The sequence below is a fragment of the Berghia stephanieae genome, chromosome 6 (genome assembly GCF_034508935.2).
Source record: "Berghia stephanieae isolate SIO BIC M18660-M18661 chromosome 6, UCSD_Bste_1.3, whole genome shotgun sequence".
NCBI classification, from domain to species: domain Eukaryota; kingdom Metazoa; phylum Mollusca; class Gastropoda; order Nudibranchia; family Aeolidiidae; genus Berghia; species Berghia stephanieae.
Window position 1 is genome coordinate 21,617,209 of NC_088365.1, and position 16,675 is coordinate 21,633,883.

A 16,675-nucleotide genomic window follows, 5' to 3' on the forward strand; every position below is an offset into this window, starting at 1 on the left:
ACAGTGCATTCTTACTCCTATACCTGACTGATCACCACAGATATGAACACAATAGAATAAGACACCTTCAAGCGAAGATTATCAAACTACTTCAGCTTAAATACCAACAATGGCTGCCATATTCAACAACTCGCTTCGCCCTCAAATACAAAATGGAACTAAAAAATTGAGTCAAGTTCGAGAAACATTTAGATTCAGATCATTTCATTTTTCATAAAACAGCTCATTTTAGAAGAAATCAAATGTTTTAAACTTTCAACCGCACCACTGACAAGAGTTGTTTAAACCGATATAAAGCAAAGAGCTTACCATATGCCCAATTGTTTGGTTTTGTTTTTAAGGGTTTTACAGTGCTTGCAATACATTTAGGTCATTTCAGTGCCAGTCAAAAGGAAGAAAATGGGATAGTCACAAAAAATATGTAGATTTACAATTGAAAGCACACAAGAAAAAGTAAGACAAAGGGGAATCGTTTAAATAGGGAATATGTAGATTCAAAGAGCACACTATCAGTGTACATAGTTTGAGATAAACTAAAAGTCTCATAAGAAACAGTTTTAGGTGTTTGTCTACAAATCATTATATATAAAACAAACAAAAAATAATACGTGCATAACAGAGACGATTTATAAGACAAAAAAAATATCATCTCCTTCTCTGCCAAGGAATCCGACAAGGGAAGAACAAAACGAAGGAATCTCATCCCAAGACAAAGACAAAAAGCAATTGGAAAACAGATATTGAAATTGGTATCATTCCCATGTCATTTAAACATGCTATTGTGTCCCCACTGTTGAAAAAGTCTTATCTTCTGAACAACTGAAAAATTTCCGACCTGTCTCTAATCTTCCATTTCTCTCAAAGATTTTAGAAAAGGGTGTTGCAATCCAACTTAAGGAGCACCTCAACAAATTCAGTCTATTCGAACCCTGTCAAAATGCATACAGTACCACAAAACAGAGACTGCACTTCAAAAAATACAAAGTGAGTTATTGGGTGCTGCTGACCAAGGCAATGTCTCTATTCTTGCACATCTTAGTGCCACTTTTGACATGACTGATCATGTCATTCTTATTGAGTGTCTTGAAAAAACATTCAGCAGAGCAGGCACTGTCCTCGGTTAGTTCGAAAGTACATCTTCGAACAATTTCAGTCTGTTCTCATAAAAGGAGTTCACTCTGACAAATTGCCATTAAAATTTGGGGTACCCAAGGATCAGTTTTGGGTCCCCTGCTGTACACTCTGTAATAATAATAATAATAATAATATATACTTTATTCATTAAAAAAAATGGAAATTCGTTTACAGATGTGGCATGCACAAAAATGTATTAACACAAAGTTGAGAATCTATGGCGACAATGTATACAATTATGTATGCAAATGTACAAAAATGTAAAAATATACAACCAAGAACCAATAGAGACACCTTATATATTAATCTAATAAATTGAGATAGGCCATACTTCTGGCCTTTAGTCCGAACTAGTGAGTGTATATTTAAAAGATAGTATTTAATTTCAATCACAGTTGCGCGTTAAAAATTTGAACACCATGTGGCAAAAATGAATTAAGGTGACGTGTTGTCTTTGTTTTTATAGATATAAGGCGATGGCTCCTCATGGAAAACATAATATATTTGCGAACGGGGTGATCGCCATCCTTCATAACTTTCTCCATTTTACTTAGACAAAATCTCTTGAACAGTTCTTCCACATTGGAAATTGGGTGAGTATAACTCCTGGCTTTTTCATTTATCCGTTCAATTTTCTTAATGTCGCAATTACTGGCATTTCCACACCATGCTGCAATACAAAAAGTAATAACGGTCTCCAAAATGGATCTATAAAAATGGCTGTATAAACAGCCAGTAGGCGATGTCATCAATAAGAATAACATAAACTATTATATGTACAGTGATGACATTTAACTTTACTTTTCAGTTAAACCCCAAGATACTGACTGTTTATTGATAAAAATGGAGAAATGTATTGAAGACGTGAGGATGGAGGATGTGGATGACTTGCAAAAAACTTTAAATGACTGAAGAGAAAACAAAGATTCTTATTTATTAACCCTAGAAAGCTTATGCATTCGGCCAATTCGAAATCATTCAATGATCAAAATGAAATTATTCCTTTTTCGAAGCCCTTAATCTTTATTTTTAGTGTAATCTATAAATGGAAAAACATGTATCCTATCTTTGCAAAATTCTTTATCTTGAACTCTGAAAAATGGCCCAATTATCAAATATTGCAACCCAAAAGTCCATTCAAACAGAAGTCTCTTCTTTTATCTTTTCTACACTTGGCTATTGTAATTCATTACTTTTTAATCTGCCTGATAATCTTTTATAGAAACTACAGCTTTTTACCAAGCAAAGCCGCACACATTGTTTTAAAGAAGAAAAAAAAGAAAACACATAGCCACACAGAGGTTATTATGTATGACACAATTCAAGAGTGACATCAACCACAATCTATTATGTATGACACAATTCAAGAGTGACATCAACCACAATCTATTATGTATGACACAATTCAAGAGTGACATCAACCACAATCTATTATGTATGACACAATTCAAGAGTGACATCAACCACAATCTATTATGTATGTCATGGAGTGGAAGTGTGTGTGTTCCATCTTTCATAAAAATTTGAAGCCCTTGTGCCACATTCTCATATGCCTGTAGAAGTTTTTCCTAGATAAGCTTGTCTTCCCGTATCAGTGCATTTGTAATGAGGTCCTTTGGCTTCTGAGGAATGCCCAATTTGACTGACTCCATCCCGTTTAGCCCTCTTTTCTGGCCAATTTTTTTAAACACTGTCTTTTTCACAATTTTGAAGCCTTTGTGACTAAATTTCATGTGCTTATATAGATTCCTTCTAGTCATGCCAGTCTTATCACATTCAGAACATTTGTAACGGTGTTTTCCCATTTTCGAAATATCAGCAATTTTAACGACTCCAACATAGCCCTTTATATTCCCCTCAGCAACCATTAGTGTCTGTATTTGTTGATCCTCTGCTTTTTTCTTAATTTTGAAGCCCTTATGATTAATTTTCATATGCCTTTAAAGACTGTCTGGTGATGGGCTGGTTTTATCACATTCTGGGCAATTGTACTGATCTGGGCATAATGAATGCAACCGTTCAGTAGTCTCATTATAATTAGTATCTGTCTCTGTACTTCCATGATCTGAATCAATTGAGAAAGAATTTTCAGTTTTTAAATTGTATTTTGGGCTATTCTGACCTTGCATATGTTCCGTCTTTTTCACAACCCTGAAGCCACTGTGATGTCTTTTCATATGCTTATAAAGATTACTCGTCCCGTGGCTTCGCAAATCGCATTCAGAGCATTTGTACTTGTAACCCCCTACTTCTGGAATATCCACAATATGAACGACTTTTTGACATTTTTTCCTCTCATTTTCTTGATTTGTATTGACTGCTTTTTTCTTCAGAGCATTCCGAAAACATTTAGGGACAACCTTTACTTCGAATGTATTAGAAATTATTGGTGTATTCTCTGTATTTAAAGTGCATTTAGGGGCCATATTTAAAGTTAATGTGCCTATCCCTTGATTGCAGTTAGGCAACATCTTTGTACTGGATGTGTTTGGCATGGAATTTGACATTTCATTGTCAGTATTTGTAGTAGAATTGGGATCAGTCTCTTTACTTGACGTGCTTGACATTGAATTGGAATGTATCAGAAAAGATTTTTTATTGTTGACTTCAATATCAACAGAGTCCCCCCTTGTGGTCTGGGGTTTGAGCTTGTTTGTGGCCCACCTTTTTCACAACTCTAGAGCCCTTGTGCCACATTATCATGTGTCTATAAAGATTACCCTGAGATACACTGGTCATATCGCATTCAGAACATTTGTACTTCTTTTCTCCCACTCTTGGAACACTCCCACTCTTAATATGCATATCCCACAAACTTTCTCGTTTATGATTTTTTTTCTCATTCTCCTGATCAGAACTAAGTGAATCTGGCTCTCTCGAAATCCAAATATACTTTGGGCCAATCTCTAAATTTGAATCTTTTAGCATGGCATTTGATGTTACATTCTGATTGTTGCTTTGAACAATAGCTTCAGCTTTCCTTGGCATTAATGACTCAACTTGCATATGATCCATCTTTTTCACAATCCTGAAGCCACTGTGATGTCTTTTCATGTGCCTATAGAGATTACTCGTCCCCTGACTTCTCAAATCACATTTAGAGCATTTGTACTTGTAACCCCCTACTTCTGGAATATCCACAATATGAACGACTTTATGACATTTTTTCCTTAAATATTCTTGATCTGTATTGACTGTTTTTTTCTTCTTAGCATTCCGAAAACATTTAGGGACACTCTTTACTTCGAGTGTGTTAGAACTTATTGGCATATTGTCTGTATTTAAAGTGCATTTAGGGGCCATATTTAAAGTTAATGTGCTTATTCCTTGATTGCCAATAGTCTTTCTGCAGTTAGGCAACATCTTTGTACTGGATGTGTTTGGCATGGAATTTGACATTTCATCGTCAGTATTTGTAGCAGAATTGGGATCCATCTCTTCACTTGACGCGCTTGACATTGAATTTATCAGAAAAGATTTTTGATTGTTGACTTCAACATCAACAGAGTCCTCCTTGTGGTCTGGGATTCGAGCCTGTCTGTGGTCCACCTTTTTCACAACTCTAGAGCCCTTGTGCCACATTATCATATGTCTATATACATTACCCTGAGATACACTGGTCATGTCGCATTCAGAACATTTGTACATCTTTTCTCCCACTCTTGGAACATTCTTAATATGAATATCCCACAAACTTTCTCGTGTATGATTTTTTTTCTCATTCTCCTGATCAGAACTAAGTGAATCTGACTCTTTAGAAGTCCGATTACACTTTGGGCCAATCTCTAAATTTGAATCTTTTAGCATGGCATTTGATAATGTTACATTCTGATTGTTGCGTTTAACAATAGCTTCAGCTTTCCTTGGCATTAATGACCCAACTTGCATATGTTCCGTCTTTTTCACAACCCTGAAGCCACTGTGATGTCTTTTCATGTGCTTATAGAGATTACTCGTCCCCTGGCTTCTCAAATCACATTCAGAGCATTTGTACTTGTAACCCCCTACTTCTGGAATATCCACAATATGAACGACTTTATGACATTTTTTCCTCTCATTTTCTTGATTTGTATTGACTGCTTTTTTCTTCACAGCATTCCGAAAACATTTAGGGACAACCTTTATTTTGGATGTATTAGGATTGGAACTTGTCGGCATGTTGTCAATGTCTAAAATGCATTTAGGGGCTATATTTAAATTTGATGTATTTATCCCTTGATTGTCAATATCCATACTGCAGATAGGTAAAATCTTTGTACTGGATGTGTTTGGTATGGAATTTGACATTTCATCGTCTGTATTTGTAGTAGAATTGGGATCAATCTCTTTACTGGATGTGTTTGGCATGGAATTTGACATTTCATCGTCTGTATTTGTAGTAGAATTGGGATCAATCTCTTTACTGGATGTGTTTGGCATGGAATTTGACATTTCATTGTCAGTATTTGTATTAGAATTGGGATCAATCTCTTTACTGGATGTGTTTGGCATGGAATTTGACATTTCATTGTCAGTATTTGTAGTAGAATTGGGATCAATCTCTTTACTGGATGTGTTTGGCATGGAATTTGACATTTCATTGTCAGTATTTGTAGTAGAATTGGGATCAATCTCTTTACTGGATGTGTTTGGCATGGAATTTGACATTTCATTGTCAGTATTTGTAGTAGAATTGGGATCAATCTCTTTACTGGACGTGCTCGACATGGAATTGGAATGTATCAGTGAAGATTTTTGATTGTTGACTTCAACATCAACAGAGTCCTCCTTGTGGTCTGGGATTCGAGCCTGTCTGTGGTCCACCTTTTTCACAACTCTAGAGCCCTTGTGCCATATTATCATATGTCTATATACATTACCCTGAGATACACTGGTCATATTGCATTCAGAACATTTGTACTTCTTTTCTCCCACTCTTGGAACATTCTTAATATGCATATCCCTCAAACTTTCCTGTGTACGATTTTTTTTCTCATTCTCCTGATCAGATCTAAGTGAATCTGACTCTTTCGAAGTCCAATTACACTTTGGGCCAATCTCTAAATTTGAATCTTTTAGCATGGCATTTGATGTCACATTCTGATTGTTGCTTTTAACAATGGCTTCAGCTTGTTCCAACTTTTTCACAACCTTGAAGCCATTGTGATGCATTTTCATGTGCTTATAAAGAATACTCGTACCTCTGCTTGTCTCATTACATTCAGAGCATTTGTACCTGTACCCATTTACTTCTGGAATATCCACAATATGAACGACTTTTTGACATTTTTTCCTCAGATTTTCTTGATCTGTATTGACTGCTTTTTTCTTCTTAGCATTCCGAAAACATTTAGGGACACTCTTTACTTTGAGTGTATTAGAACTTATTGGCGTATTGTCTGTATTTAAAGTGCATTTAGGGGCCATATTTAAAGTGGCTTCAGCTTTCCTTTGCATTGATGACTGAACTTGCATATGTTCCAACTTTTTCACAAGCTTGAAGCCATTGTGATGCATTCTCATGTGCTTATAAAGATTACTCGTACCTTTGCTTGTCTTATTACATTCAGAGCATTTGTATCTGTATCCATTTACTTCTGGAATATCCACAATATGAACGACTCTTGGACATTTTTCATCATTATTTTCCTGATTTGAATTAAGTGCTTGTTTCCCCACAACGTCCCAACAGCATCTAGGGGCAATCTTTATTCCAGAGGCACTAGGCAGGGAATCTATCAAAAGATTGTCAGTACTCCTGTTGCATTTAGGGGCAATATTCATACAAGATTTGTTAGGCAAGGAGTCCAGTAGAAGGTTTTGATTGCTGCCTTCAACATAATCTTCATGCGGTTTATCAGTATTTAAGCTTTTGTTTTGCGTTTTCAGGTGTAGATCAGTACTCTGCATTTCTTGCATCAGTAATTTGCCTGTTCCAGAGCTCTTTTTCACAATTTTTAATCGTTTATGCACATTTTTCATATGCCTATAAAGACTACCGGTAGATTTGGCGATCAAACCACATTCTGAACATTTGTACCTATATTTTCCTAATGGTGGAATATCCACTACTGTAACTATGTTTGCTTTCTTACCACGCTTGTCTTGCATGAATAATTTGCCTGCCTCTTCTCCGTCACTTGAATAATACATATCCAAGACTTCCATTTCATGTGACGTTTTCAGCTCTTCATTGCAAACAACAGATTCTCCATCACTATCAGACATTCCCTCATTTGCTGTTCTCCCATCAATTCCATTATTTATGTTAAATCCATTATTTCTCATAATCTTATAATTCTCCTTTATTATTCTCCAAATATTTCCCTTATCTGTTGCACTTCCATTATTTCCCACATCTGTTGCACCTCCATTATTTCCCACATCTGTTGCACTTCCATTATTTCCCACATCTGTTGCACTTCCATTATTTCCCACATCTGTTGCACTTCCATTATTTCCCACATCTGTTGCACTTCCATTATTTCCCACATCTGTTGCACTTTCATTATATTTCTCATCGCTGCAGCCAGACTCTTCATCATTTACATACATACAAAGACCCCCTATGACACTCCAATTATCTTCTCCATCATCACCACCAGATTTACTATCCATACCATGCTTTTGAAGACTCTTAGTCATTTTCGAATTATCTTTACCATCATCAGGGTTATTAGACTCTCAGCATTGTTTGTACTGATGGATGAAATTTACTAAGTTTGAATTCGATTTCTCATTTGTGTGTCCTTCAATTTCTTCTCTATGAAATCGCTCGACTTCTTCGTCTCCTTTATCCTCAATTACATTCAAGTCCCTATTATGGTGAAATGTCATTTATTTGGGTTTATTTCCAAGAGCTGATTCAATATCAGCAAAACCATCACACAGGTGAAATTCATCTCACATGACATAGATAACTACATTATTTCTGTAAAATTAGTTTACAAAAAGGATGACTAACATTACAATTTGCAGAATGTGACAGCACAACGAGACTGCTACACATCAAATGCTGACAGCTTCTCTAAATATTCTACACAATTCTCTAAAAACACATTAAACAAGGTCTGGAGAGCGCCAAAAAAGAATAAACTTCAACAACTAAAGCCTTTCAACTCTTTGAAATCTACACCAGTCACAATATATTGCAACCAAAACTGACTGAAGACTTGTATGCTTGCTTTCCAATCCAACTCAAGACTTTGAGGCACTGGGGAAAAATAATTTTAAAAGGTTACACCCTCCTGGCAATAATAAAAAAAATCAAAACATTAGACTGATAGAAGTTGAATGACCTAATACTGTATAAAATATACAGGGTGGTGTAAATGATCGTGAAGATTATTATTTTAATGAAACATTTTTTTTTCACAATAATCAATTTTATCAGCTTCGTAAATGATGTGAAGAGAGAAAACACACATGTGATATCTATTCAACTGATTTGTACTAGCTGTGATCAATACCTAAAATTAAGTCAACAGCAGATTTCTTTTAAAAATGACAAGTAGTCCAAGCCAAGCATCTATTTCTATGTAAAACAATATGCAGTTATAATGTATGTAAAAAGGTTGTCGGAAGCAGTACTTATATTGGGTAATTATCTTTATTATCATTATCATATATATATATCGATGGCCCGTTGATCAAACCTCTGAAGTATAGTATCGCAAAGAGGCTACTTCAGAGGTTTGATCAATGGGCCATCAATATATATATGATGAAAATCCATGGAGATAAATCCAGGATAATGGGTGGTCAATATCAAATGAGAGGAGACACAGTTGTGGGGAATGAATTCGAGGGCAAGACGGAATGTAAACACAAGTGGGAAGTGAACCTGGATGCACCCTGGACTATGGGACAATATCACCAGTGGGGACGAAACCTGGGACTATGGACTGGTGACACGGTGAGGTGTGAACTGGGGGCTGTAATATGTAGACACAAGTGGGGAGTGAACAAGAGAGAACTGTACCCACTTTTTGAGATAGGCACCCAGAACAATATGAGATGGATAGCAGCAGGGAGTGAACCCGAACTATGTAAGGTGGAAAGTAGTAGGAAGTAAATATGGGATATATACACCAGTGTGGAGTAAGCCTGGGACCATGGGAGGTTGAAACTAGTGGAGAGTAAAGCCAGGACTATGAGATATGGATACCTGAGAAGAGTAAACTTGCAACTTTGGGATAAGGACACCAGTAGAGAGTGAATCCGGGACTAGAGGAGGTGGACATCATCAGGGAGTGATCCTGGAATCACAGGATACGGAATCTGGTGGGGAGTGAACCTGGAACTATGGGTGGTGGACACTAGCAGGAAATGAACCTGGGACTATAGGAGGTGGAACCACTGAGAAGTGATCATGGACCCACGGGATATGGACTCCAGTGGGGAGTAGACCTGACGCTATGGGAGGTGGACACCACTGGGGAGTGAACCTCAAACTATGGGAGGTGGACACCAGCAGGAATTGAATAGGGTATCAAAGTATATGGACTCCAGTGGGAAGTGAACCCGGGACTATGGTAGGTGGAAGTAGGGAATAAACACCGAGCTATGAGAATTTGGCACCACTAGGGATTGAATGCAGGACCATGTGACATGGACACCACAGCTGTTACAAAATTTTCGATTTTATTTTTCAAAATACTGCCATGCCAGGATATGGGGTATAGAGGAAACAGTAAATGACCTCCCTGCCCACTATGGGAGGTCAGGAACCACCCCCCCCCTCCCCCTCAGTAATTCATAGCTTAGACAACACGAGCAACACAAATCAAAGTATTGTGCATCCACCTTCCATTGTATTCTGAGCTCCCCTTCTGTTGAGATTTGGACAAAGTGCCCTGCCCCCCCCCCCTTCTATTTGATACTCTAGAGTAGTTGTAGCTGTACTGTTATTGTAGCAGTAGAAGCAGCAGCAGTAGTAGTAGTAGTACTAGTAGTTAGTGCGGGGCGGTCCTTGGCAAGCTTAAGGACCACGGTCCTACGGTCCTTGGGAAATGAAGACCGCAAGGCCTTTTCGACATTGAACATTCCTGAGAGACTGTTGGAAATTCGAACCGGTTTGACCTTTGAGACCGTGGGATCGTTCATTCTTGAACCGTTAAAGACCGCTACACGATGAAAACCGTGGTCTACAGGAGTAAAACACACGGAGTAGTCACACTCATTTCAAATTGTAACCTAATTAGAGAAGAGGGGTGATGCCTTCTTTATTTGCTCACCGTACTTCATTGTTACTTCGATAATTTAATAAAATTTGAAATTTATCCCCATTAACGGAGATAATGGCATCGCCCAAGGCGTTGATCGAGTTGTTCGTGGCGTTGATACACACACGCAACTCCTCCCCCCCCCCCCCACACACACACATTAGAGGGCAGCGAGCATTGAAGAGTAAGAGAGAGACGTGAAGTTATAATAAGAGGGGGTGGATGAGATGATAAGAGGGGTCGATGGTGACTTTTCGCCAGATCTAACAAACTCAGCTACCCATTCATTGCTGAGTAGACAGGGATTCAGAAAAAAATCGACTGCACCCGGGATCGATCTCTGGCCCTTTGCGTATAAAGAGAGTGCTCTATCAACTGAGCTATCGGGGTCCCCAAATATTCTATTGGACTTTTTTTAAATTCAGACGTTATAACTGGGTTTTTTGGAAGGAAGAAACTAATGAAAATCATATTATTTGATTAGTAAAAACACCAAACGAAATTTTAATATTATTGTATTATTTTAAATGACAACACTGCGATAGAAAGGAGTGGTGACAAGAGATGGACAAAAGAAAACAAAAAATCGGATTTGCTACTTGCTAGGTTCGACACACACACACACACACACACACACACACACACACACACACACACAAACACACACATCTTTTGTAGTCACATACATTTCAAACAATAACCCATTAGAGAAGAGGGGTCATGCCTTCACCATAGATCATTGTCATTGCGATCATTATGGTGTAGTAAATTTTGAAATTTACCCCGTATAATGGAATCGTCCAAGGCGTGCGCCTACTGTTCCCCCCATCTCACACACGAAAGGGCGGTTTGCGGAGTGGAGGTTGGTGGTCGTCTGCCTGTATGGTCGTCTGTGTCGTTTAGTGTATGGCAAAGGGGGGTGGGTGCGATTAATTAAGTGGGATGGGTGGTGATTGGTGGAAGATAGGCAACCAAAGCAACGAATCACTGGGGAAGTAGTAGGCTATGGCGCGAGACCGTAGGACCGTGGTCCTTGCAAGGACCGCCCCGCACTAGTTGAAAGGTGATAAGAAGTGAGGACCGCCGCCGGTCTTCCCCTATGGGACCGGTCTTCGGTTCACAGCTAAAAGACCGTCGGACCGCGGTCCAGACCGGTCTTCAGCGCGGCACTACTAGTAGTAGTAGTAGTAGTAGTAGTAGTAGTAGTAGTAGTAGTAGTAGTAGTAGTAATAGTAGTAGTAGTAGTAGTAGTAGTAGTAGTAGTAGTTGTTGTAGTAGTATTATTTATTATAGACAATACTGCTGCTACAACAGCAATAACAATAATAAATATTAATATTAGGATAATAAATAAGATAATAATAACAATAACAACTCTTACTCTTTATCATCTATCTTAGAACTAGAACCATCTTCATCTGACTATACTAATATTAATACTGCTGACTAGCCTACTACTTGTTTATACTCTCTCTCTCTCTCTCTCTCTCTCTCTCTCTCTCTCTCTCTCTCTCTCTCTCTCTCTCTCATTCTTTCTAGACTACCCAACATAAATGTTAAAAGTTTACCACAGCAAGACTTTTACGGGTGCGGATATGTTGACGTTATATGTATATATCTATCTAAAAGCGCGCGGACATTCTATCACTAGAAACTCACAGCTGATAAATTATTGTTGCAAAAGCCAAAATAGACGTGGTTGGTTAGTTTCCTTCCCTGTCTTTTCATTGTTTCCCTTGTTAGGATGATGAATGATGAGGAACAAAAGCAGTAAATAGGTAGTATTAGTATTAGCAGTAAGGAATGCTTGTCATTTGCCAGATAGTTTTGACCAAAAAATGCCAAATAGAAGAGATTGCAAAATTTCCCAAAGCCAAGTACCCGTCACAGGTTTAGAGTCTGTGGTACTCGCATAGAAATCGTTGGGTACCTACTTGTGATTCAAATAAAACCACCCAAGGAAACCGGGACATCTGAGCACGTACAAACTCACAGACTCACACTTAAATATGCTTCGTTTAACCTATCTAAAAGGCATATCATCGTGATGGCAAACATTTATATATACTTCTTTTCATTTAGTACTCTTACTGCTGTGTGTAAAATAGAGGTTTTGTATCTGTTAGTTCTAAGTTTTAATGCCTTCAAAACGTCTACCAGATAATAATAACTTAAATAAATGATGTAGGGGATGGGATGGTTGGGTAAATATGGAATGTGCTATTCTGGGGATACTTTTCTAGTGGATTTCAGATGCTCTTAAAAAATTGCAACCAACGATTTTCCCACCAATATTTATTATATGTTGGATTTTATTCTTCTCTTTCAACCCAGTTACCAACGGAAATTATACTTCTAAATTTCCTCACACTGTCCCACTTTTTTTGTTAATAAAATCTGTTTTGTTTTTTGTTTGTTTGTTTATTTTTTGTTTGTTTGTTTGTTTGTTTTGTTTTTGTTTTGTTTTTTGGTTGTTGTTTTTTTTTAAGTGAGTGAGTTGTCAATATACACTCCGGGGTATTTAAATTCATCTACTACTTCTACCTCCTCGTTTTTTATAGTTTCACATGTTTATTTTGTTCTTTAAGTGCAAAGTCAACAATCTGTTATTTAATCTTTGTGATATTTAAGTGAAGCATATTAAAAGAACACCATTTAGTGAATAAATCAACTTGATCAAAACATTTATTTATGCTTTCACCATAATGGTTGAGAAGACCTACAATCGCTGTGTCGTAGGTGTATTTAATTATCTGGCAGTTTGAATGGAGTGATCGACAGTCATTGGTGTATAGAATGTATAGAATAGGTGACATCACACAACCGTGAGGACATCCGTTTGATAATGTTCTCTCATTTGAAAGCTTTGACCCAAGGAGGACTCTTTGCGGTCTTTTATCAAGAAAGTTTTGAATTCACTTCAAAATAAAATGATTAATTCCAATATCTTGTAATTTTTAAAAATTGTTAATTAACAATTGTGAGTTCATAGCATTAAAGGCTGATGAGAAATCTACATAGAGAAGTCTGGCATAATTTCCCGATGCTTTGTCTATGTGGAACATTCCATGTGGGAAGAAATTAATTTGGTTGATTTTTTAAAAATGAGTTGGATGCATTATAGCAAAGTTTTCTGTTGTGTAGTGTAACACCGACGTTGGTAACACTAGACGACCACAATTTGAAGCTCGGGGGGCACCAATCAGCGATAAATCACTAATCACCTGGATGGTAGTATATGCCTGGGAAAAGCATTTTGCAGATAGTTTCTTGTGTCTTTCCACTTTCCAGTGGCTATGTTTGTTAGATACGACGGAAAGCAATTGTTACCCATCATGAAAGTCACGAAATCATGCTAAACTCGAGTTCAAATGCCTTATCACTCTGAAAGACTAGGTGAACAATACTGTTTTTTTTTTTTTTTTTTTGTGTGACAAATTATGGTTACTCTAGATTCAAAATTTGGACCAGTCAGTGAAATTGATACGGAGATACCAATTTTCAGAATGTTCAAAACTTCAAATCACTTTCGTTTTGCTTTACCAAATTATGCTCTTATTATCGTGAAACAATTCTTCGTAAAATGGGTGAGAAAAAATATATTGCCCCCATAAAAGAATTAAAAAAAAAAGAAAATACAATCATTTTTGTATTTGACTCCAGTATCACAATATAACCCGGTTGTCACAACTCGCATTCAACATCCGGGTATATCGAGGATCAGCGTCGTGACGTCATCACAGTATATGATGGTGCCAAGATCAGAGATTTGAAAATAAAAAATAAACTTACACTAGCTACAGAATGAATGAAGATGACGTCATTCCGCTTTGTTTTTATTATCAGACCGCCAAATGGGTGATAGTTCTCCCTAAAATAAATAATCAAACTATATACCTACGTTTAAGGTTACACATAGTTTTGTATGTTGGTATGTCTCATCTGGCGTGTAAATGTGAATATTCTACTTAAGCGCATAGCATTAATAAGAGAATGTACCTTTTAAAAAAAGGAAGAACGTTTTCTCTCTCTCTCTCTCTCTCTCTCTCTCTCTCTCTCACACACACGCACGCACGCACGCACACACACACGCACACACACACACGCACACACACACACACACACACACACACACACATATATATATATATATATATATATATATATATATATATAATATATATAGGATAAACCTACTAACAATTAAATAATCTGTTGCTATTGATCCAAAAGCACATACAATTATCAAACGAGTATCGTATGTCCTAATTTCTGACCATATGTGTTATTAATAGGACCGCTGGAGGTAACCTACTGACATAAATATAGCCTAATTTGATCCACAACATACAGTGCTATTAATAGATGAGGCGCAAATCTGTGGGCTCCAGGCAAGCTTCTTTTTTTTCTTTGCAAAGTTGAGCTCTTTTTTTTTTTATGGTCAATCAGCTGTCATTTTACTGCCGATTATAATATAGTGTAGCTTGGTACCCGTGTTATATTGGGACTAAAAAGTGACGAAAGTTATCAGTCACATCATCAGAACACGCGCGGCACTACTACACTCGCAACGTACTAACGAAAGAGTGAAAATGGAGAGGCTTCGTATGGGAACAAAACAGACAATGGACGTTTCGGGTAAAATCCTTCGTCAGCACAACAATACACACTCGCAACGATAATATATGATATGACTTCAGGCATTGCGTTAGTCGCCTGATGTACGCGTTTTATTTAAAAGGCAGCATATGACCGTGCTTTGACAAAAGGCAGTATCTTAATTTGTTTTTGTTTTTAAAATTTTTAATATCAAAATAGAGTCGGTCATGGCACCAAACAATCCAATAGAGCCCCGCCACTGTCGAGGGCTTTTATTAGGATTTTCGCTGAATATTCTCACATGCATTTGTGAATATAAAAGACGATTAATCTGTTCTTTTAAAAAGGAATATGATTTTTAAGGTCATGTCTAAGTGCATGAATGGCTGCAATGTTTGTTATTTTTGCTTACAATTAATAACGAAACTACATTGAATAAAAAAAAGCCATTAAATGGCAAACTGGCAGGCCAAACTTCCGATTTGTTTTGAAAGAAGGAACTGTGTTTTCAGTTCACCAATGGACTGAAAACACAGCTGTATATTCAGTCCACCGGAAATAAAAACATCGTCTATAGATAGTATGCAGATGACGTCACTCAGGCCTTTGTTATTGTTTTTGCCATCCGCGTCTGTGAGTTGTTCTCACTAAACTGTATTAACCAGACTATAAAAGTTCATGGTTACACAGAGTTTGTGTGTTGGTCCGTTATACTTCCGGATGGCAATGTTGTGAACTCCTTGGCCAAGCGCATTCTATCTATACTTACCTTCATCAACACTGACGACATTGATACTGAACCTATTGTAGGCATCATCAGAAATGGACAGGGATAAAATTTATGGCAATTCAACGGCTTAATAGTATCATTTACAGCGTTTTATTTACTCTCGGAAAGTCTTGATTGAAAGTTGTTCGAAATCGGGCGCCGAAATAGATCTCAATTCTCGATACCGATATATCAATTATTCACGAGATTCTTACCGTGGCTTCCAGATAGCCATTGGCCTGGCCACTTTGGCCAACATTGGTCACACAGAGAATAATATTTCTACAATTAATTTAAAATTAATATTTATATCTTTTCTCATCTTTAAATTATGTCAGATTGAATATGAGCCATTTCAGCAAGTACAAGGTCGACATTGTCCCAACAAACCTAGCATTATAAGAGAAACACAACAGTCAGCTTAAAAGTCATGTCTATTTACCCTAATTACAGGCGAACGAATTAAACTCCAGGTTTGTTTGTTTTTCAGGAAAAGTCTCTCATATCCAAAGTCTTCACTATGTCCTAAATAAAAATAATAAACGTAAAAGTGAGTAAAAGTAAATAAATTAAAAAATGTTCAAAGTCGATTAACTTCTCGAGTTTTGCTTCACCAGGATTGGTGTCAAAGTGTTGAAGTTGAAAATGAAGACTTTTTTGCAAAAGAAAAAAAGAAAGAAAGTAAGTAAATATGCATAGAAAGGAGCTCGAATCCCTAACTTAACCCAGCTCGGTTACAGTTACGCTGTACTAAAACAACCGGTCACCTCGCCTTCTCGCGCTCGGTCAAACAGTTTAGCTCTTATAATCTATACCGGTGTATGGAATACACATGTGTGTATTCAGTACACTGGTACAGGGAAAACACAGGTGTGTATTCGCTACACTGGTGTACAGAATACACAAATTCAAGATGGAACTCAGAGGTGGGCAAGATTCTATATTTTTTACACGATTTAATCCTTTCGAG

General features: G+C 37.2%; 1 protein-coding gene across 1 annotated transcript; it reads right to left on the reverse strand.

The window, feature by feature from the left end:
- Window positions 1–3,432: 3,432 nt before the first annotated feature.
- On the reverse strand, window positions 3,433–12,104 carry LOC144974670 (uncharacterized). The gene is made up of 2 exons (XM_078917764.1): window positions 11,997–12,104; window positions 3,433–8,326 (listed from the first exon to the last, which is right to left on the reverse strand). Exon 2 carries the CDS (start codon window positions 7,756–7,758, stop codon window positions 3,748–3,750), a length of 4,011 nt encoding a protein of 1,336 aa, XP_078773890.1. The 5' UTR covers window positions 7,759–8,326; window positions 11,997–12,104; the 3' UTR covers window positions 3,433–3,747.
- Between the last annotated feature and the right edge of the window lie 4,571 nt (window positions 12,105–16,675).

Coding starts and splice junctions, on each gene's coding strand:
- LOC144974670 (XM_078917764.1), bottom strand. CDS start 7,758: ATGACTAAGAGTCTTCAAAAGCATGGTATGGATAGTAAATCTGGTGGT.